We start from the raw sequence: 24,438 nt of genomic DNA, 5'->3' as shown, positions 1-24,438 counted from the left end.
AATATACATATTTGTAACCTCTATTTTATTTCTGTTTACAGCACCATGGATCGCTACAACCCTGCATGATGGTGGCCTACCCAGAGTGCTTTGTGTGGAGGGCCAGTTTGCATGCCGGTCATTTGGCTGTGTCGACTCAGCGCAGGTGTGTGACGGCAGACTGGACTGTTTGGACGGGTCAGATGAAGAACGCTGTGGTATGCATCAACAACCTGTCAGGGGGAAGACTAGTGGAAGTGCTTCAATTTAACAAGCACTGTCAATGTCGAAAAGTTGTTTTTTCTGATATTGGTACCATATTGAAAGTAAATACTTTCATCGTGGAACTCAAACTCATACAAAATGTCCTCATGAGTAAGTTGTATAAAGTTCTGTTATCATATTCCCATGTCTTATCAGGTACCACATCCAGACCAGCTGTGACTCCACAGGGTCCACCTGTGCCCAGCCCCTGCTCCACCAAGCAATTCTCTTGTGCCAGTGGGGAGTGTGTTCACCTGGACCGCAGATGTGACCTGCGGAAGGACTGTGTGGATGGATCGGATGAGAAAGACTGCGGTAAGATACACCCCTTTCAAAAGACAACAACCATCCTTTTTTTTCTGACCTCTCCTCTCCTCTCCTCTCCTCTCCTCTCCTCTCCTCTCCTCTCCTCTCCTCGCCTATAGTGGACTGCATCATGTCTCCGTGGACAGCATGGAGTGCGTGCAGTGTGTCCTGTGGTCTGGGCTCTTTGTTCCGGCAGAGGGACATACTGCGGGAAGCCCTGCCAGGAGGGGCCTGTGGTGGAGCTCAGTTTGACAGTCGGGCCTGCTTCCCTCGAGCATGTCCAGGTCTGTTCTTCTAAGCTGATGCCAAACAGGATGCATCTTTCGCAGTATCTGATTTATTGGTTATCTCAAACTCATTTTCCCCTGTCTCCTCTTGTAGTTGATGGTCACTGGTCAGAGTGGACAGAGTGGTCAGAGTGTGATGCTCGGTGTGGAGGTGGGGTCAGGCAGAGGAACAGAACCTGCTCAGCTCCTCCTCCCAAGAATGGTGGGCGGGACTGTGAGGGCATGACCCTGCAGAGCCAGAGCTGCAACAGCCAGCCCTGCAGCAAAGACATCGGCACACAGACAGGTGACTCATACTCTGTCAAACAGTCAATTCTGTTGTTAGTATTTAAAGCCTTTAGTTGTTTTCTTCCAGTCCGAGTACATTAGTCCAATATTCTTGCCTTGACTACCTTGATTATTGCATTGCTACATGAAACAGTCTATAAACTGTCCCTGGTTCTTCAGGCTGTGTCAACAGCATGGTGCTGGTGACTGAGGCAGACTGCCAGGCTGGGAGGGTGGAGCCCTGTCCTCCAACCTGCTCACATCTCAGCTCAACCAGCAACTGCACCGCAGCATGCATACTGGGTAGGACACACACTTGAATATTTTAGACATGCATTTGGGTGTTCTGGGTGAGTGGTGCCAATGTCACACAGATCTCCTGCTCTTCCACTGACATTGAATTGAAGAAATATGAGCAGTACATAATTTGCATTCTTTTAATTGATTCTTTTCTGTGCTTCAGTAGGTTGCGAGTTTCATACACTCTCCAAGTAATCAGACAAATAAAGCAAAAATATTTTTAACATCTACAATCCTGTATTGGAACAATGCCTGGATATTTATTCTTGAACAACAGGAGCTCACTAAGGCTCATTTCCTGGTAGTAAGACATTAAATGTGTCTCCTCCAGGTTGTCGCTGTCCTGATGGTCTGTACCTTCAGGGTGGGCAATGTGTGAATGCCAGCCAATGTGTCTGTTTCTGGGACGGTCAAACACTGCAGCCAGGACAGATGGTCAGCAGGGACGAGTGTACCACTTGGTGAGAGACATAGACTCATTCATTTGCTATTTTCCACTTTGAAAGGGAGCCTGGTTTTATCACTGATGGCACTTCTGAAATGCTACCTAATTAAAATTCTAATTTCTAAACATATCAGTCAAATTTTCAGATGTGCTAAATTATATTTAGTTTATTTTTCATGTTATAAAACAGTTTGGTTTGAGAGGGAGTAGTATTTTTCAGTTGATGGAGAGCTCATTTTCAGTTCTTCCCAGCAGTCTTTTGGACTACTGGATTGCTTTATGTAGTGTATTTGTTGTTTAGTGATTGTTGCAAATGCAAATTAGCTGCTAGCTAATGGTGGTGCAGTTACTTTTAACTTTGCGCTGTCCTTGCAAAAACAGCAAAATAAAATAAAATAAAACAATAAATGGCTGTCTTATTGCGTGCTGCTATTTCATATTTTTGTCCCATCAGTGTGTGCAGAGATGGACGAATGACCTGTGACACCTCCAGTTGTGTGGCGACCTGTCACTGGTCAGCCTGGTCGTCATGGTCACCGTGTGATGTAACATGTGGTCTGGGGCTCCAGCAGCGCTACAGGTGAGCCAGTTTAATTCAGTAGATTTGGAAAGCACCATACACTCAAACAGCTATCATAGGCCTTATCTCAGCCTCATTTCACTTTTCCACACCAACACCCCTCTGCACTACAGAGGCATGATTATATAAAATTTAATCAGTTCCTTACTTTTTTTGTACTTACCTCTATTTGCTGGCTTATGCAATTTAATAACAATGTATAATACAATACAAACTGTTCACATTATATATATTATACTTAAAAAATTTCAAATTCAACCTTTCTGCTTTTTTGCTGCTTGACTTTGTCTTTGCAGGTCTCCAGTGGAACCAGCTCGAGCAGTCAGCATCCATCCCTGTCCAGGAGACTCCTCGGAGGCCCGCCGCTGCTCCAGCCCCTGCCTCCCTGGTATACTAACTCATACTCTGTATTTAACTGTTTTATTGTCTCAGGCCATTATCCTAGTTTTGAAAATCACTTGCATATTCATTACCTGTGGGCAATATGATGACTTTTTCCCCCTCTTGTGTAGTGCTTCCAGATGGAGTCTGGAGTAAATGGACCAGCTGGTCAGAGTGCAGTAAGACATGTTTCAACCATGTAGATGATGTTGGAATCAGACGCCGATTCCGCAGCTGTAGCCACTCGCTCTCCCCCTTCAACCAGTCACACTCGGACTCTGCCTGCGATGGAGACAGCGAGGAGCAGGAGCCTTGTAACACTGTACAATGTCCAGGTATTACAGATACAGACACACACACAGAAACCACAATATCCACAATTCTGCTTCCTCCACTCTCCTCAAATGATGTGTTAGGCTCATGAAGATGACAGATATACTGAGTTTAGTTGTATACTTCCAGTGAATGGTGGCTGGTCAGTGTGGTCAGCGTGGTCTCAGTGTTCATCAGAGTGTGACTCTGGTGTCCAGACAAGAGAACGATTCTGCAATTCACCATCCCCACAGCACGGGGGCAGCAGCTGCCCCGGGCCACACATACAGACAGGAGACTGCAACTCCCACCCCTGCTCAGGTACTGCATAATGTTTTTATTACTCAAGCTAAAGATGGCCACAGAATAGTATGTATCAATAATATTACTCTGTTGTGTTTGTGGTGTTTTGTATTTGCATTAGATTTTTGTTTTATCCTGTTATTTTATGCACCCCATTCAATAAATACATTTTCTGATTCTGATTCTCTTTCTGAACATTCACTCCTTATTTCCACTCGTCTGCTCTCAGGTGTGTGTCCAGAGGGCATGGTGTACATGACAGCAGCAGAGTGTGAGGCTCACGGTGGTGCGTGTCCACGAGTTTGTTTGGACATGACCTCCACAGAGGTGCAGTGTGCCACTGCCTGTTACGATGGCTGCTACTGTGCCCTGGGCTTCTACCTGCTCAATGGCAGCTGTGTGCCTCTGGCACGATGCCCGTGTTACCACCAGGGGGAGCTGTACCCTGCCGGTGCCACCCTGCCCGTTGATGCCTGCAATAACTGGTACTGTCGGCCTGTCTCCACAATTACTACAATGGATGCTTCTGTGGCTAAATGGATGATTTAATTTTCCTTGAAAGATTCTATTAATTAGTGAATGTTTTTTTGAATATTTTGTCTTTTTCTTAAATCATGTGTCACGTTTTTACATTGTGTGTCTCAAACAGTACTTGCACTAATGGAGAAATGGAGTGTGGAACAGCTCCTTGCCCTGGTGAGTGGCTTTTCTAATAACAGCTTTGAATGTACATTTACTGGTCTCCCTCCATGTGTCTTGCTGTCTTTAAGTTTTCTCTTCTCATTTGTCTCCCATTCTCTCTGTCTTTTATCCTGTGTGTCTTGCAGTGGACTGTGGCTGGAGCAGCTGGACCCAGTGGAGCGCTTGCAGTCGAACATGTGATGTTGGTGTGAGACGGCGGTATCGTTCTGGGACCAATCCTCCCCCAGCCTCTGGGGGTCATCCCTGCAAAGGAGACAGAGTTGGGATTGATACCTGCAGCATTGAACCCTGCTTTGGTCAGTACTTGGTTGCTAATGTTGCTACATACAGAATCCATGTCTTGAAATGTAAAAGATGAGTTGTCTGTTTTATTTATTTGCTTCTGTGTACATTCAACAACAAACAACAGATTCAAATATAAAGAACTTAATCTGGTTATGATGTATCTTAAGGTGTAAAGGAGCCATGGAGTGCGTGGTCCAAGTGCTCAGTGACGTGTGGAGGAGGTTACAGGACCCGAACCCGGGGACCCATTCGAATCCATGGCACTGCTCAGCAGTTCAGTGCCTGTAACCTGCAGCCCTGTGGTACAGCAACACCTACACTCTCATCGAACAATATTGTCATGTTTTATATAGAATATATAGAATTGTGTAAATGGGTGCTTTTCAAGAAGGCAGCAGAGTGTATTATACAAGGTTACATATTTATTGCATTATATTATATTTTAACACCAGAAAACAACAATAAGAAGCTGGTAAAGGAATCACTTCAAGGTCCTGAAAGAGGTTGAACAGCATTACAGAAAATCATGGACAATTCATCAAAATTTAATTCAATGTTGTCATAGGGAACTACAAAAATGGTAGTTTTTATTCTAATATATCAGATATCTTCCGGGAAGCATGTATAAAATGCAGAAAAGGACAGAAGAGAAAAGACTGATTTCATTGCCGTATTAATGGATGATACTCTCGATTACACGGAGAGGCTTTTCTCTGATCTCTGCTTGGATTCTGTTGCTGTGTCAGGAGATGGCAGGGTGTGTCCTCCAGGCCAGGAGTGGAAGCAGTGTGTGAGGGGAGCAGTGTCCTGTACAGACCTCACAATGGACCTTAGCAGGAACTGCACACCAGGCTGCCAGTGTCCACATGGGACTGTCCAACAGGTGGGTGGGTTGACAAAAACACACACACATACAGTAATATTGAGTCGTATTGTTGATGGTCTGTCTTTTCAGGATGGTGTGTGTGTGCGGGAGTCTGACTGTCGCTGTGATGTGGACGGAGAAAAGTACAAACCAGGAGACACTGTGCCCACAGACTGCAACAACTGGTAAAACTTGTTGTTGTACATTCCCTAATGAATTTAACTCCAGCATGTGCTTCTGTTCATCAGTATACAAAGAAGAGATAAAAGTGTGATCCAACTTTTGTATTTTTATTTCAGTACATGTGAAATGGGGAGGCTGGTAAACTGCTCTCAAGTCAGCTGCAGTGGTAGGCAAAAAGTCATTGAATTTATCTTTAATATAGCCCTCGTTATTTTTTCTATGCTTTCTTTCTGTTGTAATTACATCACATAGTTTGCGAACCAGGAACAGCAATAGCAATGTCTAATTCAAATCCTGTCTACATTCGTGTATCTCCTGCTGTCCCACTGACCTGTATTGTTCCACACTGAATCTTTCTTGTACTGTTCCTCCACATACAAACACACACTCTCCAGCTGATGACCAGTGGTCAGTGTGGACTCCCTGGGGTCAGTGTTCCGTGTCATGTGGGGTGGGTCTCCAGTCTCGGTACCGGTTCTGTTCCGGCCGCCAGCGCTCTGACAGTGGCCTCCCATGTCTCGGCCCTCACAGAGAGGACCAAGTCTGCATTTCCGCTCCATGTGACCGTGAGTTTATTTTGGAAAGGAATGCCACTTCCATTTGCCAGCTGAATGAACAGAAATACTGTACTGTACTGTGATTGACTAATCTTTATTTGCTGGGAAGTTTTGTTTGTTTTTACAGTTTTATAATGATGTTTTGGCTCTTTCCAGGTGACGGTGGCTGGGGTCAGTGGAGCAACTGGACGGATTGTACCAAGTCATGTGGTGGGGGGGTTCGAAGCCGGAGGAGAGAGTGTGACAGTCCCACTCCAGAGGGGGAGGGGAGCTATTGTGAGGGGCTGGGAACTGAGGTCATAGCCTGCAACACTGACCACTGTCCAGGTACATTTACAGAGTTTGTAGGATGAAGATGAAGCTGTGTGTGTGCGTGGTCTACACATTCTTTGTCTGTTTTGACTGCATGATGTGTGTGTTTCAGTGGCCCCATGCTCACAGGTCCCAGGCACAGTGTTCAGTAGCTGTGGTCCCTCCTGCCCTCGCTCCTGTGAGGACCTGGCTGTACGTATCACAGTGAAAATGACTCTTTTTTCCACCCATTAGCACTGGTTTAACAGTAAGTCATGCTTAGTGCATAAAAATTGTGAATTTTGGTGATGATAGAGTAATTTTCTTCTTGTCCCTCAGCACTGTGAGTGGCAATGTGAGCCAGGGTGCTACTGTACAGAGGGGAAGGTCCTGTCTGCTAATGGGACAGTCTGTGTAGAGAGAGAAGACTGTCCCTGCCTGGACCTCAGCACTGGACACAGGCTGGAACCAGGGGAGACCACTGAAGCCCCTGACGGATGTAACAACTGGTCAGAATAATACACACACTAGGAGCGCACACTGCCCATGCTTCCATGCAGAAAAAAGGGACAGGAAAATAATTATGCTGGTATTTCCTCTTTGTTTCAGCACCTGTGAGGCTGGGAGGCTCAACTGCTCCAGATCCCCATGTCCAGGTAAGTGAGAGCAGCTGTGAGTTTCTGTGTGTGTTATATACTATATGCGGTGTATAAAACTTGATTTTTTTTTTTACTTGCTTGCTTGCAGTCTTTCTTTCTTTGACAAACGTTTAAACTCACTCAAAAACAACGAGAATATGAACTGTCTATTTCTGACTTTATGAGTAAAAGAAAATCTGCATGTCGATAGGCATGGATATAAATCTAGATTTTCCATCCTACTGTGTGTTCCCAGTGTCAGGTGGCTGGTGTGAGTGGTCAGAGTGGACTCCGTGCTCCAGGACTTGTGGGGCAGAGTCAGTGACCCGCTATAGGAGCTGTGGCTGTCCTGAGCCCAAGGCTGGAGGAGCGGCCTGCTCCGGAGAACAGGAAATGCACAATGGGGTCGGAGTTCAAATCCAGAGACAGTCCTGCCCTGCCATCACGCTCTGCCCAGGTAAGAGCCATCTTACCCATCATCACCGTAACTGGTGCCTAATAACACATCCTTTGCAGTAACATCTATATCTGAAGCATTGTAGTCACCACAAGTTCATTGGTTCTGCTGATATTGAGCTTCAGGTGACTGTCATTGCACCATGTGATGAAGCTCTCTATCAGTCCTCTTTTATTATATTCAAAGTCTTCGCTACATATATTATATGAGTCTGGATTGACATGAACATAAGCTGCAACTTACATACACCCACGAGGCAGTAATTGTAGTTATGTTTTGATGTCCTTCTCTACAGGTAGGTAGAATTAACTTCTCTCTTCTGTTTCTTCAACTCTATCTCATTCTAGTCCATGGTTCGTGGAGTCCCTGGTCAGCGTGGTCAGAGTGTGATGGGTGTGCTGGGTCAGCTACTCGCACCAGGCAGTGTAACAGCCCTCCAACCAGGTTTGGTGGCTTGCCCTGTCTTGGAGAGAGCAGGCAGAGGCGTGGTTGCCATGACAACATCACCATCTGCTCAGGTCTGCATAATAAGGGATTGTACTTTAATTGGCGATTTATGTTGACAATCACACTACTCTTCAAAGGGAGGTTACTGGATGGAAATGAGGAAATAAAGAGTGAAATTTGACCTCGGGTGAAGATGCGCAAAGAAGTTGAAAGAGGCCTTACAAGAAACAAGGTGGCACCCATTAGTATTTCTGTATCTGTCCCTGGAAAGTAAGCCAGGGAGAGTGAAAAGAGGCTGCCTGAGTTGAATAAAAAAAGCAAAAGGCAGGGAAAAATGAATTAACTCTCTGCTTTGTCACCTCATGTCCCACCGAATGTTAACAGGGGTTACTGATAAACAGCAAGGCAACAGGCTGCTGCGCTGTACTTCATCAATCATCCTTTTGGGTATAGATTTCATTTATTGACACACAATCAAGAAGTTTCTTAGTTTTTCATTGCAGCTTTGATAACTTTTAATCTTCACACGCCACTCGTTTCATTAGGCTGACAAACGTATCTGTGTTTGGGGAGCCGCACTCAACCTCAGCACACAGAGGATTTCATTTTCTTTCGCTGTGACTAGGCTTAAATTTGCTCTGTCAAACTCTGTCAAAGGATACTACAACCCTGATTCCAAAAAAGTTGGGACACTGTGTCAAAGGTAAATAAAAATAAAAAATAAAAGTGTTGCTGACCCCATGTAGTAATATCCTTAATACAATCATGTGTTCACAAAGTGGTGAACCTCTCTCCATCCTTGCTTGTGAGTGACTGAGCCTTCCAAATGATCACATTCTGTTTTACACGGTGACCCACCTTCTTTGAATTGGGCTCATAGAACACGTTACTCCATTCTGTGCTTTATTCTCTTCAAACAATACTTCCCCCTGCATTCTGCAGACTGCGGTGGAGGCCAGGAAGAATGGCCGTGTGGGAAGCCCTGTCCTCGCTCCTGTTCAGATCTCCATGGTGACACAGAGTGCTTGGACTCCCCCGGGTGCAGACAGACCTGTGGTTGTCCGGGTGACATGGTTCTGCAGGATGGAGTGTGTGTGGCCAGGGAGGAGTGTCGCTGCAAATACCATAACAGCTCTGCTCCTGGTTAGATCCACAATCTGTTTATGTGACAGTTTCCATTTGAAGTGTTCTAAAACTGTGTTGGACTAAGTAGAGATTGGTCTAATAGATATATTTTTGTCTCTGATGTAGTAATGCCATTCAGCAGGCCAGATTCCAGTAATGCATCATGGGTATGGCCTGGTGGATCTGATTGGCAGTTTGCAAATCCAGGAGACAGCATCATCAGTGACTGCAAAAACTGGTACAACACACCTGAATAGCTCCACAACATTTTGAGATATTTATGAGTATATTCTCACGTGTGTGTGTGTATGTATGTATGTACATACATGTGTCTATTATATATAGACTTTATTTTCCTTTATTTTTGTTTTGTCATCTCACTTTAACTCAGTTCATGCGAGGCCGGGGTTCTGCAGTGTCAGTCAGTACCTGGTTGCCATGTTGACGGTGGCTGGAGCCAGTGGGGGGCCTGGACTGAGTGCTCGCTTCCGTGTGGAGGAGGAGTGAAGTTCAGGAGACGCCAGTGTGATAACCCGTCCCCTCAGAGCGGTGGGAGAGGCTGCTTGGGAGTCAGTGAACAGCAGAAAGACTGCAACATACACCTGTGCACAGGTAGTGCCATGTCCAAATTTGGAGCATGAGTTTCTAGACTCAAACACAACTTTAAAAAAAGGTCTCTCACCTTTGCTGACGTCTAATGGAGCGATTGATTTCTCATGTTACCCTTTAAAAAGAAAATAATCTTTCATCCCTCTTGCTAATGTGAACTATAAAGTCCTTACCCGCTGTGCAGTTGTGTCTTTACATCTCAGTATGTTTTTGCTTCCAGACTCAGTGGGCCCATGGCTCCACTGGTCTCAGTGGTCTGCTTGTTCGGTCAGTTGTGGTGGAGGACAGCAGTCTCGCTCTCGTCTCTGCAGCTCACCACCCTGCAGTGGCCTCAGCCGGCAGAGCAAGACCTGCAACACCCAGGTCTGCCTTGGTGAGTCCCTGTAGAATACTTGCAGCTCTAGCATCAAAGTTATTTGAATTGTTAGATCAAGGCTAACCTTATACACAAGCCCTCATTTTCAGACCAATTTTGAGTATCTTTAATCTGTGTCTCTATGCTGATGTCATGTTGTCATGCAGAAGTCGGCTGCCCTCCTGGCAGGTTGTACAGGGAGTGTGAACGAGGCGAAGGCTGTCCGTTCAGCTGCGCTCAGGTCAGCGGTAGGGAGGGCTGCTATTCGGACGGCTGTGAGGAAGGCTGCCACTGCCCCCCGCACACCTACCAACACCACGGAGACTGCCTGCAGGTCGGTTCCCTGTCATCTGAGCAACTTTAGCTTTGTGATGTGAACTGAATAACACTCATATTAGTACAAGTAGTCAGAAGACACTCACTGCAAGTTGTCAGCACTGATGTCCTAACATGAATGTACTGCTGAAACTGTTGTTGCTGAAACGTATGTTTAAAATTGAACAAAAGTTTTTCCATCTAACATGATTTTAATGTGTGTTTCAGGAGTGCCCGTGTCTGGTGGACAAAGAGTTTCTGGCCTCTCTTCAGAGTGTGTCTGTCTCATCAGTCTCATCTCTGCTCTCCCATAACATCTCTGAGGGAGTAGAACTTCAGTCTGGAGACAAACTCGTCCATGACTGCAGCACCTGGTGAGCAGAAAATCTTGGGCATATTTACAACAATGCTATATTTCATACAGTGGAACACTTCACTACTACACTGCGCTACAGACTCTTCAGACCACTCGCACCACACCTCACACCTCCCCCCTCTTCCCTGTAGTGGCTGTGAACATGGCAGGTGGAACTGTTCCTTGGAGCATTGCCCAGTTGATGGCGGCCTGTCAGCGTGGGGCTCCTGGAGCTCCTGCTCACTGTCCTGTGGAGGTCTGGGACTGAAGACTCGCACCAGGGGCTGTACACAGCCTACCCCGGCCCATGGAGGGAGAGACTGCCAGGGACCACGCCAGGAAACTACCTACTGCCAGGCCCCTGACTGCCCAGGTACAGTAGAGTGGGTACTTTAGGTAATGGGTGTAGGGATGGAGGAAAAGAATGACATTTTCATAGTCATAGTGAGGGAAGTTGGTTTGCCTGTCCAAAGAAGACATGGAAAAACTTGTTGGTGCATTCATTTTCAGTAGGTTGGACTATTGCAATGGAGTCTTTACTGGCCTAAACAAAAAAGCAATTAGGCAACTACAGCTGATTCAAAATGCTGCTGCACGAGTCCTTACAAACACCAGAAAAATGGACCATATCACACCAGTCCTCAGATCACTACATTGGCTTCCTGTGAGTCAAAGAATAGACTTTAAAATCTAACTGTTGGTCTGAAAAGCATTAAATGGTCGGGGACCAAAATATATTCTAGATTTATTGATTCCATATGAGGTATCCAGACCCCTCAGGTCATCAGGGACAGGTCTATTGTGTGTTCCCAGAATGAGAACCAAACAAAGTGAGGCAGCTTTCAGTTATTATGCTCCTCACCTGTGGAACATTCTCCCTGCACACCTGAGGTCTGCACCAAGTGTCAGCTCATTTAAATCAGGGTTGAAAACATTATTATTTGCTACAGCTTTTACTTAAAGTAAATGTATTTGCTCAATGGTTTTAATCATTCTAAATGCTAAATTATTGTCTTTTACTGGCTTCTGTTTTTAATTTTCCTTTAATTGTATTTTATTTTTATTTTTCTATTCTCTTTTAATCTCTTTCTTTATTTCTTTCTTTGAAATGTATGATTTTAATGTATTTTTATGCTTCTGTAAAGCACTTTGAATTGCCTAGTGTATGAATTGTGCTATACAAATAAATTTGCCTTGCCTTGCCTTGATAATGTGGAAGTGAGACTGTATACATTTTATTTAATCCCAAATTTAATTTAATTAGAAAGGGCTTTTCTGTATCCTTCATTTGTAGCCATTATAAATAGTCATAACAGAGACAGTAAACACTGCCAAATGCTTGTTCGTGCACAATACTAAATGGTGGAGCTTGCACTTGAATTGATTTTTTGTTTGCTGTTGGCAGTTATTGTTGGTCCGACAGAAGAACCAGTTTTACCAGGTAAATTATTCCTTCATAAAAAAGTCTAATACCAGCTCGAGTCTTCTTCATTGTTCATTTACTGTATTTTGTACTGAATTACATTTTTCCTCTTTTTCTGTGTATTTGTTTCTTGGTCATGGCAATGTATTTGTCTGTATGGTTCATGGGATTGTCACTTTTATTTTATGCTACCATCCTTTCCGTCATGACACACAAACTTTTTAATGACTTCTACCATATTTCTCCTTCTTCCTCTTTAGATGAGGATGCTGGCTTCTTTCCTTGGTCGTTATGGAGTCCCTGCACTAAGACCTGCACTAATGCTGTCAGCCCAGCCATGAAGTCCCGTCATCGGCAGTGTGTCAGTCCTCCCTGCTCTGGAAGCTCTCGCCAAGAGAAGGCTTGTAACCTCCCCCAGTGTCCAGGTACGATCACTCACATATGTCTCTTTGCTGCTGTCAGAGTCTATGGTTCCTTCCATAAACTGTGTAAAACATATGCGTGATCTCCTTGATGTCACTCATAAGTTTGATAAGCCATTGTGTCGCTCAGTGTGGTGGCTTCAGTTGACCTTTGCAATCCAAAAAAATTAATACAGATGAAACGTTGGTGGAGCTTCAGCAGGCGAATAAAGCCTGGTTGCTGTATCACATTCAGCTAGCTCGTAGCTACCAAGCTAGCTGCAACAACCTTGGCTAAGAAGCGAGGCTACAGTATATGCTATGCTCCATTGCACAATTCCTCCTGAAATGCAGGCATGGTGTTATTTGTCAACATTTTAGCCTGCAGCTGATCACAGTCAGTCAGTTTCTGAAGTGTAATGATATTAAAATGCCCATTCTAGTAATAATAACACTGGGTTCTTAGGCCATCAAATTTTACATCACCATCTAGCTTCACTAACCAACTCAACCAACATATTGTAACATTGAGGTCAACTTTACTTTTGTAACTATGTTGAAATGTGACATTAATATTTTTTGGGTTACACTCCTTATTGTAACTGCTCAGTTTGCCACTTTTTAATCAACCTAGCTAAGTAACCTAATGTTAAGTTAATGTTACATTGCCTGGATTGCAAGTGAAACGTTAACATTGCATGGTGTCTGCTGATGTGGTGGACCTTTGTTTTCTAATCTCACAGAGACGCCTTTTGTTCAGAAGTATTATCACCCAAAAATACAACACTCTGTTCCCAGAGGTTTCCGCTTCGTTAGTACCAAGTCTTCTATTCCTTGTACCAGTTGAACATGAATTTCGCAAGCCACCTGCTTGCTTGTATTAGAAGCCTTTTCCATTTTGTTGCCTTCCAGCGTTAAACAGTGTATCTCCTGAATATCAAGCTGCCTTGGTTGTGAATGAATGAGGCTGAATAAGTATTAAGCACGGCACTGCAGTCTTTCTGATCAGATGAAAACTGCCATTCTAATAACTTACATCAAACACAGAGGATTCATTATTCAGATATCAGAGCCTGTGTGTGAGAACAGCACATGATCTACTTAATGATCAGTATTCCTGCAGGAAAATCTCTACACAAACTGTCATCCATAGCATCTGTTGGTTTGATGTTTTGGATTTGTGTTGTGGCTTAGGTTTGTAATTTTACACCATGCTTATCTCAGAGACGACAGAACATATTTTGCAGTGGACTTGCTGTTTTATTTACTGATCAGCACAGACATCACGGGAGATTAGTGCGGGCAAGCTTTATTATTTAGCCACTTTGAGAATATGGTGATATTTTATGTGTAAGCAGGAGGTAGGCAGCTGACTCTTTTTATTGAAAGATTTCATTCCAGCAAGGGTGTAAACAGTAATACACACAAACACAAAGCAATACCACCCAGAAAAAATGATTATAGCATGTTTGTATGTGGTGTGTTTGTGTGAACTGTGTGTGTGTGATGGAGGATAACTAAAATGGTAGAGACCGGGGAGACAATTTAAGCTATGAATAAAATTCTCATTCCCATGATTCAGCCATTATTCTGGCTTCAGACAAACTTAATGAACTGCTCATTTGTTGTGACTCCTCCTCAGTGTACAGTTTCCATTTTAATGAATAAATATTGCAACATTACTGTGAATGTTGTAAACAAATGTCTTACTGTAATTATAGTAAGCTGTAATGACAGGAGCAGGAAATAGGAAAGGAGGTGCAATATCAGCAAATGGACCAAAGCAGCGCAATTAATTAGACTAAATTACACAGTTATGTCTTTGTCATATGTTTGCAGATGGAGGTGAGGTATGTGTAGGGGCCGACTGTGTGCACAGGAACTGCTCGTGGACAGAGTGGGGGGGTTGGACGTCCTGTTCGCGGTCCTGTGGAGTGGGTCAGCAGCAGAGGATCCGAACCTTCCTCAGCCCAGGGACCAACGGCTCGTGGTGCGAAGACATCTTGGGAGGAAACCTGGAGCATCGCTTCTGTAACATCAGGCCCTGCAGAGGTCAGCCAGCTCATCAGCATCTAGAGTCAGTCTGTAATTTCCAATTCAGCCCGTTCAGAAAATGTATTGCACAATGTAATGGCAATAGAATAATGACACCATCTGTGTTCACACTGGTTCCCAGTAAGCCTCACTTTTATGACGCAGTTTTTTCTGCCATGGGTACGATCTCCAGGGAAGGGAAGATGAAGGCTGACTGGTGATGATGCTTGCACAGTTTCTGTCTGTTTTCATGTCTCCATTATAGACTAAATGAATGAATAATTTCACGGTTTTTCTCCTAATGTTTTATTCTACTTCCCTCTCTGTGCTGATGCCAACCCCAGTACATACTTACTGCTTCAATGTACATGCTTCTTTCTTCTCTCTTATTTCCAAAATGGTGTTGATGGCTTCTTCACAGAAATTTGGAACCAAAGGTGTTGTGTCCTGCGCTGTTGGTAGTTACAATCTGAAGAAAATGAGAAGTGATCTGCTTGTCTGTGCAGCAGAAGCACCAACAGTTATCCCACATGGACATGCTGGGGGGGCAAATTTGAACATTTGGTAGTGTTGTATAGACTTCCATCCCTTTGCACCTGCAACATGTTTATGCTGTATGCATCTACATTATCATTATAATCTAGTGGAATGACAGAAACCAGTGGCTTCAAAATTCAGTTTGTATAGCATCCATAAAGTCATTTTCTGAAAACAATTACTTTTCTGAGTACATTGTCATTCAACCAGTAGAAATAGCCAAAAATCTGAAAAGATTTATGTTTGTTTGTGTGTTGATGCTGCAGTGGATGGTGGCTGGTCCCGCTGGAGTCCCTGGTCCCGCTGTGATAAGCGCTGTGGTGGAGGGCGCTCCATTCGCACCCGCTCCTGCTCCAGCCCTCCCCCCAAGAACGGTGGGAAGAAGTGTGAAGGAGAGAAGAACCAGGTCAAACCCTGCAACACCAAACCCTGCGGTGAGACAGACCCAGCATGTCCACACACGCTTGTTAAGCTTAGATTGCTGTGACCCCAAGCACAGTTCATCCTGTGCAAAGACTCATTAATTCAGCATATGGCCATTTTTCTAAGTAAGTCTTTGTGTTCCAAAAGTCAGCACTGCCTGTGATCAGCATTCTTGGTGAGGCATGTTGTGTAAAGCCTGCAGCATCATGGGAAAATTCATGACCTTCTGTTTGTGTATTGTCAGACGAGAAAGGGTGCCCACCGGGCCAGGAGTTCGTGTCATGTGCCAACCAGTGTCCACAGCGGTGCTCAGACCTCCAGCAGGGCATAGAGTGCCAGGGCAACATCGAATGTCAGCCCGGCTGTCGCTGCCCCAAAGGCACTGAGGCTGCTATCATTTTATTAACAGATAAGCCTGTGTGTGTGTGTGTGTGTGTGTGTGTGTGTGTGTGTGTGTGTGTGTGTGTGTGTGTGCGTGCGTGTGTGTGTGTGCGTGTGTGTGTTTGTCTGTTTATCTGAGTGATTCTTCCCTAAAGGTTCTGTGCCTGCTGGTATTCAAAAGATAAGCACCATATAGCAGATGTGTGTGCATGTGTGCACAAGCTGTATCTGAATGAGCCTGGGTGTTAACCCAAAAGTTAGAAATGACCACTGTCACTATTACATCAGCTAAAACTGGATTTCCAAACATTTCACAGTGTTAAGATTGATTTTAAATAATCATTTTCAAGGGTCAGCTCACCAAAATCACATAACTAGTTACAGTAGTATCTAGCTATGCAGATGGTTTTCGTTTTAGTTGTCCAGGTTATGAGATATCTGTCTCTGATATGGCACAGTACTGAAAACTAACATCTCGTACCAGAAAAATGTCCTGATGAGTCACTGTGAATAGTTTCTGCTGAAAGCAAAGCTGTAGCTACCTTTAACGACTCTGACATCATTTCTGCTGTCATTTTTTAAGGTGTTTTGGGCTTACAGCTTCAAATAATTTTGGTTTTAAATTTTAAAAATGTACTCATGGCTGGGATGTTTTTAGACGCAGCGTGTCCCAATTTGTCAACTTTTCGGCCAATACATAAATAGGATTCAGTACATATTCTCCATTAAGGAAGCATTCAGACGTTCATGTAGGCAATTAAAGTGTCCAGAACATATGGCTGAAGAGTGAACTGAAAAGCTGAAAACTGAATAAATCAGAATTCAGAGAGTTTTTTTCTCATCTTTGGGTGATGTTAAAAATGGTCTCCATCTGTAGATTATCCTGAGACATAACATTTAATTCACTTCACCACTGTACTGTGGCAGAAATCTCTGACTGTCAGAAATAAAACCAAAATAGTCTGCTTGGATAAGTAAAGCTAGACACAACTGACAAAATCTGTTGTCTTTTGCTATTTTGGTGAGATGACCCTTTTTGTTTTTGTTTTTTTGTGGATGATAAACCAATTGTATTTGAAGTACATGTTTTGTTTTAGGTGATATTTCAGTGGTAGCTATTGCCCTAAACAGGCTGGTACAATGTAATGAAATGGTACCTAATCAATCATTATGTCTGTCTATTAACAGAGCACATAGTTTAAACTAGTGTTTGTGTGTGTCCAGGCCAGTTGCAGCAGGACGGGGTGTGTGTGCAGCTGTGGCAGTGTGACTGTGTGGACTCACTGGGACAGATTTGGGCAGCTGGCAGCTGGCATCAGGTGGACTGTAACAACTGCAGCTGCTCTGATGGACAGCTCCTCTGCACCAATCACAGCTGCCAGGCCTCCTGCATTTGGAGCTCCTGGTCCAGTTGGGCATCATGCAGCACTTCGTGTGGCCAGGGCCAGAGAACAAGATACAGGTGAGGAAAAGAAACTCACAAATCCCTGTTTGTACTTATTATAGCACCTTTATTATGACGCTGCTGTTCATTAGTTGTAAATTATAATTTCCTTTTCAGCGAAAAGTATTTTTTGTACCTAGAAATATTCAGCCCAGTAAACCATAAACACTTGTGTCAGGTCTCTGATCCCGGAGACTGAAGGAACAGATTGCCAGTTCGAGGAAGTCCAGCATAAATCCTGCAACCCGGGACCCTGCCCGCCTCTCTGTCTCCATGACGACCAGGAGCTCAGTGTGGGAGACACCTGGCTGCAGGGCGAGTGTAAACAATGGTGAGATGAATGTCCACAAAGAGGAAAAGAATATTTTGCTGATAAAGGGTGCACACTGAAAAGGTAATGAGAATTTAAGTCCACTTTGTGACTGAAACACCAATTTGTTTTTGCCTTCTAGCACATGTACTCCAGAGGGAGATTACTGCCAAGACATTGACTGCAGAGGTGGGTCACTGCATGTATTTTACAGACAAGAGTAATTTCAGGAGGCCTAAATGTGGTAGAATAACATGTCGCTGCTAACTTACTTTCAATGAAAGCGAATGTACACAGCATACACATCTCTACTTGACCTATGGCGGGGTGTCAAATGACCAAATCCTGTGCATTGTTTCCAGTGGATGGCGGCTGGACCCCGTGGTCAGTGTGGTCAGACTGCTCAGTGACCTGTGGTCAGGGCACACAGGTTCGAACCCACGCCTGCATCAACCCCCCACCACGTAATAATGGGTCTTACTGCAGTGGGCCACAGAGAGAAACACAGGACTGTCACAGCCCTCCCTGTCTGGGTTTGTTCAGCTCATCATCATCACAGTCATATTACGCTATGAGCTATGAACTAAAGATACTCATTTCCAGTTAGAATATTTTGATACATACTGTACAAACTGTGTGGATAATCGTGGAATCGTTTGCGCTGATCATATTCACTCTCTTGTCTACAGATGACCTTTGCCCCTGGTCACCATGGTCACCATGTTCCCGAAGCTGCGGTGCAGGTTCTGTGTCACGGCGCAGAGTGTGTGTGTGTGAGGAGGGAGGAGATGCAGCGTGTCCTGCTGAGGTCGAGGCCGAGAGGAACAGAGAGGAGACCCAGCTGTGTTACAAACAGCCGTGTCCAGGTACGTCCTGACAGAGCTCAATCAATGTCGGTTGTGGGCAGCTTGGCGAACTAATGCTGGTCATACTCAAATAGCAGGTCAAATAAATAAAGATGTTTCAATATTATGTCTTCATTTTCAGCATGCGATTAAGATGGCTCACATCCAGTATTGACTTCAATCGATTCAGCCGAGGTGTGAATCCCAGGTCAAGCCCTTTGCTCAGTGAACATGCACAGGTCAAATTATTGACAATTGCACACCTGAGATTTGCTCGTAATTGTATGTAGTAAATCATCTTTTTGGATGCATCTCCTGAGTGTGTGTGCATCTTTTTCTCTTAAGGCAATAAAATGGGACAAAAGACAGCAAATTAACATTAAAGATTATTATTAAATTTAAATGTTGGGAAGCAGGTTTACATTGTATGTACTATAAGGCTGGATAATATGGCCTAAAATCTAGAGTATCTTAGTAAATTCTCATATTTACTGTACCTCCATAACAACAAATGTAATAACTTAACTGACCTAAATACATTAGTGCACAGTCTTGTCTTGTGTATGCTCACTTGTTTGTCCTGATTAATTCATGAGTGCTTAGTTTGAATTATGGGTAGGAAGCTGTAACTGCCTTAAGTTAATTTGTGTGAACTAGAGAGCATATATTTATTGAAGACTGTGATAGGTAAATTTCATTTGGATTGATATTCAATAATTCAATAAAAGCAAGCAGCCCTGTCCTCAGCTAAATTTGGAAGTTGATCAGTGCCATGATTGATTTGATGTTATTGGACTATTTGTTGTCGTTAATGTCAGGTCATCACGGTTGCTAATTGAATTTTTGTTTCTGCTTTAACTGTGCTTTAGCTTTTGATGTCAGTAAGACAGAGTCATATTGATTGTAAAAGAGGATAACCTAATGCTTGGTGTATAAATAGATCCATTATATGCTGATTAACTCAACAATAATTCTCTCCCTTGTAACTTCACAATAGACTCACGAGGACCAAAACTGGGTCACATGAGTACACGTCCAAGTGATTCACAGACAACATGACGTGATTGTATAAACCTGCCTGTAGCACCAGATTGATTGATCTGTTGTCTCCTGCAGGCTGTCCCATGTCGGAGTGGAGTGTCTGGTCTCACTGCTCCTGCACGTCTCAGAGGCAGCAGCGCTACCGTGTAGCTCTCTCCCCAGCCACCAGGGGACAACAGTGCACTCCTGTTGAATCACAGAGCAGGACGTGCAGTCTCAGCCAGTGCGACGGTACGTTATCAACCATTGTCAACTGTATGCATTTGTATGAATCTGTATGAACACAGAAGTCTGTTCTATTCTGAAGGTGCACTTGAATAGTCCGTGCATGTGATGGTGTGTAGGCGTGGGTGCTTGATTTCATGCATGTTGATCCTGTCATTTTAATGTTTTTTTTCTCACGTTTGTAGATTGTGAAGCCCCATTTGTGTACTCAGCATGCGGTGCACCCTGTGAGAAGCACTGCGCACTGCAGGGCCATGGAGATCTGTGTTTAGGTGTCAAGGAGTGTACACCTGGCTGCTACTGCCCACAGGTGATTATTTCATTAACCCTCGTCTGTTTTATACTCAATGCAGGATCAAAGATATTTAAATCAACACTCACAATCTTTTACCAACCTGAATTTGGTCCTTCTAATGTCAGTGTCAGACCCCGCAAAATATCTTCACTGTTTGCAATTGTGTTTTCTGAAAATGAACATGGCAGGTGAGACTGATCTTGATGCTGTAAAGGTAAAGGCAGGTTGCTGGTTGCTGGTCATTGAGGACAAATGTGAATCAGGCAATTGAATCAACTCAGTGTAATGCAAAACATGCTGCTACTTGTGATATGTTCTATTTTCAAAATGTTTCACACTTCATGGTTGCAAACACACATTCTATATTTAGATCTTAATTCCATACTTGATGTAGAGAGCTATCAAAAAGTGTTATGTCAGATCAAAAAGTTCTGCTCCTACTCCTAATAGTTATTACAAACTGTTTGAAGTGTAGAGCTTTAAAATGTAGTCAATAATAACAAATGACATTTTGAAACATAGAGCTGACAGTATTGCAGTCGGCATGTAAGAATAGTTTCATACTGCTAGACTTGTATGTGTGAGGCCAGAGCAAGAATATACAGGCTTGAATTTAAAAAGTGAAATGTGCTGCGCTGCATATTGTTGTATATGCATCACTTTGATAGGAGTTACAGTGACAATTTCATAATGTAGTCTGGCCCAGTTTGGGAGCCTCCAGCATTGATATATTGCAAAAACCTGAAAAATCCTCTTTGATAGACTGATGATGTGCCCATACAGCAGCAGGGAGGGGAGATAATGAAATATAGAACAGAAAGCACATCACCAGAGGCGTGGAACACGGCAGTTACCATAAATCATTTAACAGCTATGGATTACTTTTATGTTTCATTGAATATTTTAATTCACTTTAACTGATTTTTTTGGTCACCCCAGGTCATCAAAAACAGTGGCTGTACAGTTGGTTTATCACATCTTCTTCACTAAGAACAGCCGTCCACTGTCGCCAAAATCAACATTATGACAGGGCTGAACCAAAATAGTAAAGTTAGCCGGACAGCAAAAGATTGAGCTGACACTCACTATAAAGCTCTGTGATGGGGAGAGGAGATGCAGATCCAGCTGATATTTCTCTGTAGCTTCATCACGACAAGGCACTTTCACGTTGTTGCATTGTTTTCACGTTGGTATTTGATGACATTACACATTAGTATTATAAATGTGTTTAGTATATCTTCTTTAAATCTTAATATAATTATTAGCAGGACCATATATGTGTTGTAATTTGCAATAAGGCTATTTTGCCTTTTGAATACAGTTAGCACCTGATTTAAAAAGTATGTATTCATGGAGCACTAAAGTGGAGATACAGGACATTTAATTAGCATCTCTTTGGCCTCCGTGTTAAAAGCAAATGAACCAAAAGAAGAACACTACCAGCAGCAGTTCTTTTTTTATGAATTGTGTTTTCTCTTCCAGGGCTTGCTGCAGCAGAACGGTAGCTGTGTTCCCCCAGAGGCGTGTGGCTGCGTCCACCTGCAGCACCAGGCTTCAGGACAGCCACCCACACCTGTCACTGTCCCTCCAGGGGCCTCAGTCACCATAGGCTGCAGTACTTGGTGAGACCCTGGCTGTTAAAAACACAAAGACCACTGCATGTTGCATCTTAATCCCTCTCCGCTATTTCTCTTTTCATCCACTTCCTGTTTGCTCTTTGCTTGCTTGTTTGTCTGGGATCAATGACTCAGTTTGACATATTGCTTTTTTCATCTTTCATGGCTGCTCTGTCCTCCAGCCTCTGCCATGATGGAGCTTTGCAGTGTGACATGAGAGAGTGTGAAGGTAAGAAAGCAGAGTAATGCGAGTGTTGTAAAGGGGTCCTGCTTGAAGAATTCGATCCTTCTGTTACACTGCTTTTTCTTACCTTCTTTCAGTGATCCTCAGCGAGTGGTCAGAGTGGACTCCGTGTTCTCCCTGTGTACCCTCTGCCTCCCTGCAGCACAGCACCTCCCAAGCAGGAGTTTCAGGTGGCAGCAAGATGGTCTCAATTCAGAAGCGTTTCCGGGCCTGTTTGGACCTGGATTCTGGTCTTCCAGTCTCCAAAGAGGAGGAGGAGAGCCAATGTCCAGGACCACTGGTAGAGGAGAGACTATGTCCAGATGTGAACATGTGCAGAGGTAATGATGTTTATTCAAGAGGACACAAAGAGGTTCACTCTGCACTGAATGAGTCCTTTATCTCACACCAGAAATGCAGTCAGTTCCTCAGTCTGCCTTTGTCAAGCTCCAGTTGCTCCTTTAACTTCTCAGTGAGGGAAAGTAATGAATGGGACAGTTTTGCTCCAGCTGAGTTCCCCTCAGCATGCTGCAGCACTTTGATACTTTGCCCCCACCATAAGATTGTATGCAGACAATGCAGTGAACTAGTCAGAGCTAGACAAGCATGGCACCATAGAGAAAATGAATCACAGATTGGGTCAGAGAGTGACTGTGGTGATGAAATGACTCTAGCATGGCTTTCTCTGGGGAGGAGAGGGAAATACTTTCATGCCAAAATATGGGTGGTATACATGCAGGGCAAATTTATGTGTGCTACACGGTTCAACTGCAAGGAAGTGCTTTACATAATACATTTAAGACATTAGGCTGTATAGGAGGCATAAGAAAATACAAAATGACAAATCTGAAAAGGATTTCATAGAATAAAATTAAGATAAAATATAAGCTGAAATTGAATGAAACAGAAAGAGTTACAGTACAGTGAGAGAAATGAATAAATAGCTTGGAATTGAATTCTTTAAATGCAGTGCTGCATTGTTGTGGTAAAATGGACCATAACATGACATGAAAAGTTTGGCTTTTGTAGCAGTCACTCACAGTGTGTGTGATTAGCCTTGTTAAAGACTCCACTTAATGGTATCAGCAAAGGGGGCTGAAGTATGGTTTCAGGCTTCTTCTTCCTACCGTTGAATGCTTGAGCTTCACTGTGCAGAATGATGTATGGGCAGCGTTTGATGCCAGAGGGCTGTTCTCATCTGCTGAAAGTGGAAAGTTTCTCCTTGCTCACTGAAGAGGCAGTGCTAAGAACATGATTTGTGATATCACAGATACTTTGGAATCCAATCCTGGTCCAATATTCAGCTTGGACAAGTGCCATGTGGGAACTTGAAGTCTCCATTTTTGGTAAAATAAGAGACATCTCCTGTGAAGTGGTTCAACTTTTGAAATGACACATATAACAATGATGCATTTTATTTACACATCACTTGGCACGCATAGAGCACACAGCTTACCGAATGCCATAAAAACAAACAAGGAAAATATGAATGCAGAGCATTAAAGAGGAATATATCAGTGTATATGTTCCCTGTCTGTCATGCTAGCTAGATGATCACTGAAAATGTCCTGGAAAAGTGCTGGAAAGAGAATGGAACCTTCCTAGAATGCAACCCTGGGGAACTCCAGGTCACTTTTGCTCACTCAAATGTGTAATTGACACTCAGTAGTCTCAAGGACCTTTCAGACCAGATTAGGAAAGAGTGGCAGAAATTCACTCCCAGCTTTCTAATTCTCCAGTGTCACTGAATCACACTAACTTTTAATACATGGTAGGTGTGGTACCAGCTTTTCATTGGTATTTCTGTGAATAGGTGTTGTGTGTCAGTCCACTGCTGCTAATTCAAATTCATGGTTATCACCAGTAGATCGTTTTAGAGCTTCAATCGGTATTCACTGTGAAAAACGGTATTTTGCATCCCCACTGCCCTCTTCTAGTTTTTCCCCAAAGGAGTGAACATGGAAAAGGTTTTTGAAGATGGGAAGAGTTTGAAGTCCACGTGTCTGTGGGGATACATCCAATTGATTGCATTTGGAATGATTCATCATGAACACACCAATATCACCCCCCCCATTCTTCTGCGGCCCTTCCCCTGTGGTCGCGAATGGGAATGTCTATGAATTATGACCATACCTAATGGACCATAGGTTTGATTTGCACATCAAGTCTTTTACTTCATCATAGTTAGTCCAGATATCTAAAAACTGCTCAGGGAGGATAAACAGCCTTTATTTACTATGAATAAACAGGACAAACTCTCATCTCTAAAACAGAAATCACTCAACTCACCAGCTCATGCTTATATATAGTACATAAACAATAAATTTTGTTATCTTTGATGATGATGAGTATAACAGCAATTACAGCTATTGCAGCATACATCATGATAATTACAGTCATTATAATTAGCATGAGAGCAGAGCTGATGGTGGCTATGATAATCATTCTACCCATCCAGATTTATGTCAGTGGAGTGTGTGGAGTGCGTGGACAGCCTGTGCAGAGCCATGCAGTGGCGGAGTCAGGCAGCGCTACAGGCGGCCCCTGGCCTCATCTCCAGGACCCCGCTGTAAGAGCCAGCAGACACAGAGCCAGAGCTGCAACACAGGACTCTGCCCAGGTACAACTATTC

General features: G+C 43.6%; 1 protein-coding gene across 1 annotated transcript in view; it reads left to right on the top strand.

Annotated features, from left to right (window-relative positions):
- sspo (SCO-spondin) overlaps nucleotides 1–24,438 on the top strand; it is a 77,232-nt gene that overhangs the window by 31,235 nt on the left and 21,559 nt on the right. The window contains exons 57-103 of the mRNA XM_070986093.1: nucleotides 42–197; nucleotides 400–558; nucleotides 669–833; nucleotides 931–1,122; nucleotides 1,284–1,406; nucleotides 1,735–1,864; nucleotides 2,303–2,428; nucleotides 2,725–2,816; nucleotides 2,941–3,144; nucleotides 3,272–3,442; nucleotides 3,654–3,909; nucleotides 4,074–4,120; nucleotides 4,252–4,422; nucleotides 4,579–4,713; nucleotides 5,158–5,294; nucleotides 5,367–5,461; nucleotides 5,576–5,625; nucleotides 5,855–6,025; nucleotides 6,173–6,343; nucleotides 6,441–6,520; nucleotides 6,647–6,816; nucleotides 6,917–6,963; nucleotides 7,202–7,402; nucleotides 7,750–7,920; nucleotides 8,792–8,992; nucleotides 9,101–9,212; nucleotides 9,366–9,586; nucleotides 9,804–9,956; nucleotides 10,106–10,272; nucleotides 10,482–10,627; nucleotides 10,761–10,981; nucleotides 12,014–12,049; nucleotides 12,292–12,456; nucleotides 14,272–14,484; nucleotides 15,270–15,437; nucleotides 15,671–15,805; nucleotides 17,032–17,269; nucleotides 17,430–17,582; nucleotides 17,704–17,750; nucleotides 17,924–18,094; nucleotides 18,251–18,427; nucleotides 19,523–19,678; nucleotides 19,858–19,982; nucleotides 21,450–21,589; nucleotides 21,766–21,812; nucleotides 21,905–22,147; nucleotides 24,265–24,426. Coding sequence (XP_070842194.1) covers nucleotides 42–197; nucleotides 400–558; nucleotides 669–833; nucleotides 931–1,122; nucleotides 1,284–1,406; nucleotides 1,735–1,864; nucleotides 2,303–2,428; nucleotides 2,725–2,816; nucleotides 2,941–3,144; nucleotides 3,272–3,442; nucleotides 3,654–3,909; nucleotides 4,074–4,120; nucleotides 4,252–4,422; nucleotides 4,579–4,713; nucleotides 5,158–5,294; nucleotides 5,367–5,461; nucleotides 5,576–5,625; nucleotides 5,855–6,025; nucleotides 6,173–6,343; nucleotides 6,441–6,520; nucleotides 6,647–6,816; nucleotides 6,917–6,963; nucleotides 7,202–7,402; nucleotides 7,750–7,920; nucleotides 8,792–8,992; nucleotides 9,101–9,212; nucleotides 9,366–9,586; nucleotides 9,804–9,956; nucleotides 10,106–10,272; nucleotides 10,482–10,627; nucleotides 10,761–10,981; nucleotides 12,014–12,049; nucleotides 12,292–12,456; nucleotides 14,272–14,484; nucleotides 15,270–15,437; nucleotides 15,671–15,805; nucleotides 17,032–17,269; nucleotides 17,430–17,582; nucleotides 17,704–17,750; nucleotides 17,924–18,094; nucleotides 18,251–18,427; nucleotides 19,523–19,678; nucleotides 19,858–19,982; nucleotides 21,450–21,589; nucleotides 21,766–21,812; nucleotides 21,905–22,147; nucleotides 24,265–24,426 — 7,017 coding nt within the window. The remainder of the gene's footprint in view (nucleotides 1–41; nucleotides 198–399; nucleotides 559–668; nucleotides 834–930; nucleotides 1,123–1,283; nucleotides 1,407–1,734; nucleotides 1,865–2,302; nucleotides 2,429–2,724; nucleotides 2,817–2,940; nucleotides 3,145–3,271; nucleotides 3,443–3,653; nucleotides 3,910–4,073; nucleotides 4,121–4,251; nucleotides 4,423–4,578; nucleotides 4,714–5,157; nucleotides 5,295–5,366; nucleotides 5,462–5,575; nucleotides 5,626–5,854; nucleotides 6,026–6,172; nucleotides 6,344–6,440; nucleotides 6,521–6,646; nucleotides 6,817–6,916; nucleotides 6,964–7,201; nucleotides 7,403–7,749; nucleotides 7,921–8,791; nucleotides 8,993–9,100; nucleotides 9,213–9,365; nucleotides 9,587–9,803; nucleotides 9,957–10,105; nucleotides 10,273–10,481; nucleotides 10,628–10,760; nucleotides 10,982–12,013; nucleotides 12,050–12,291; nucleotides 12,457–14,271; nucleotides 14,485–15,269; nucleotides 15,438–15,670; nucleotides 15,806–17,031; nucleotides 17,270–17,429; nucleotides 17,583–17,703; nucleotides 17,751–17,923; nucleotides 18,095–18,250; nucleotides 18,428–19,522; nucleotides 19,679–19,857; nucleotides 19,983–21,449; nucleotides 21,590–21,765; nucleotides 21,813–21,904; nucleotides 22,148–24,264; nucleotides 24,427–24,438) is intronic.

The sequence above is a fragment of the Chaetodon trifascialis genome, chromosome 18, assembly GCF_039877785.1.
Source record: "Chaetodon trifascialis isolate fChaTrf1 chromosome 18, fChaTrf1.hap1, whole genome shotgun sequence".
NCBI classification, from domain to species: Eukaryota; Metazoa; Chordata; class Actinopteri; order Chaetodontiformes; family Chaetodontidae; genus Chaetodon; species Chaetodon trifascialis.
The sequence above is the reverse complement of the archived record's forward strand: the minus strand, read 5'-3'. Positions and strand labels throughout refer to the sequence as shown.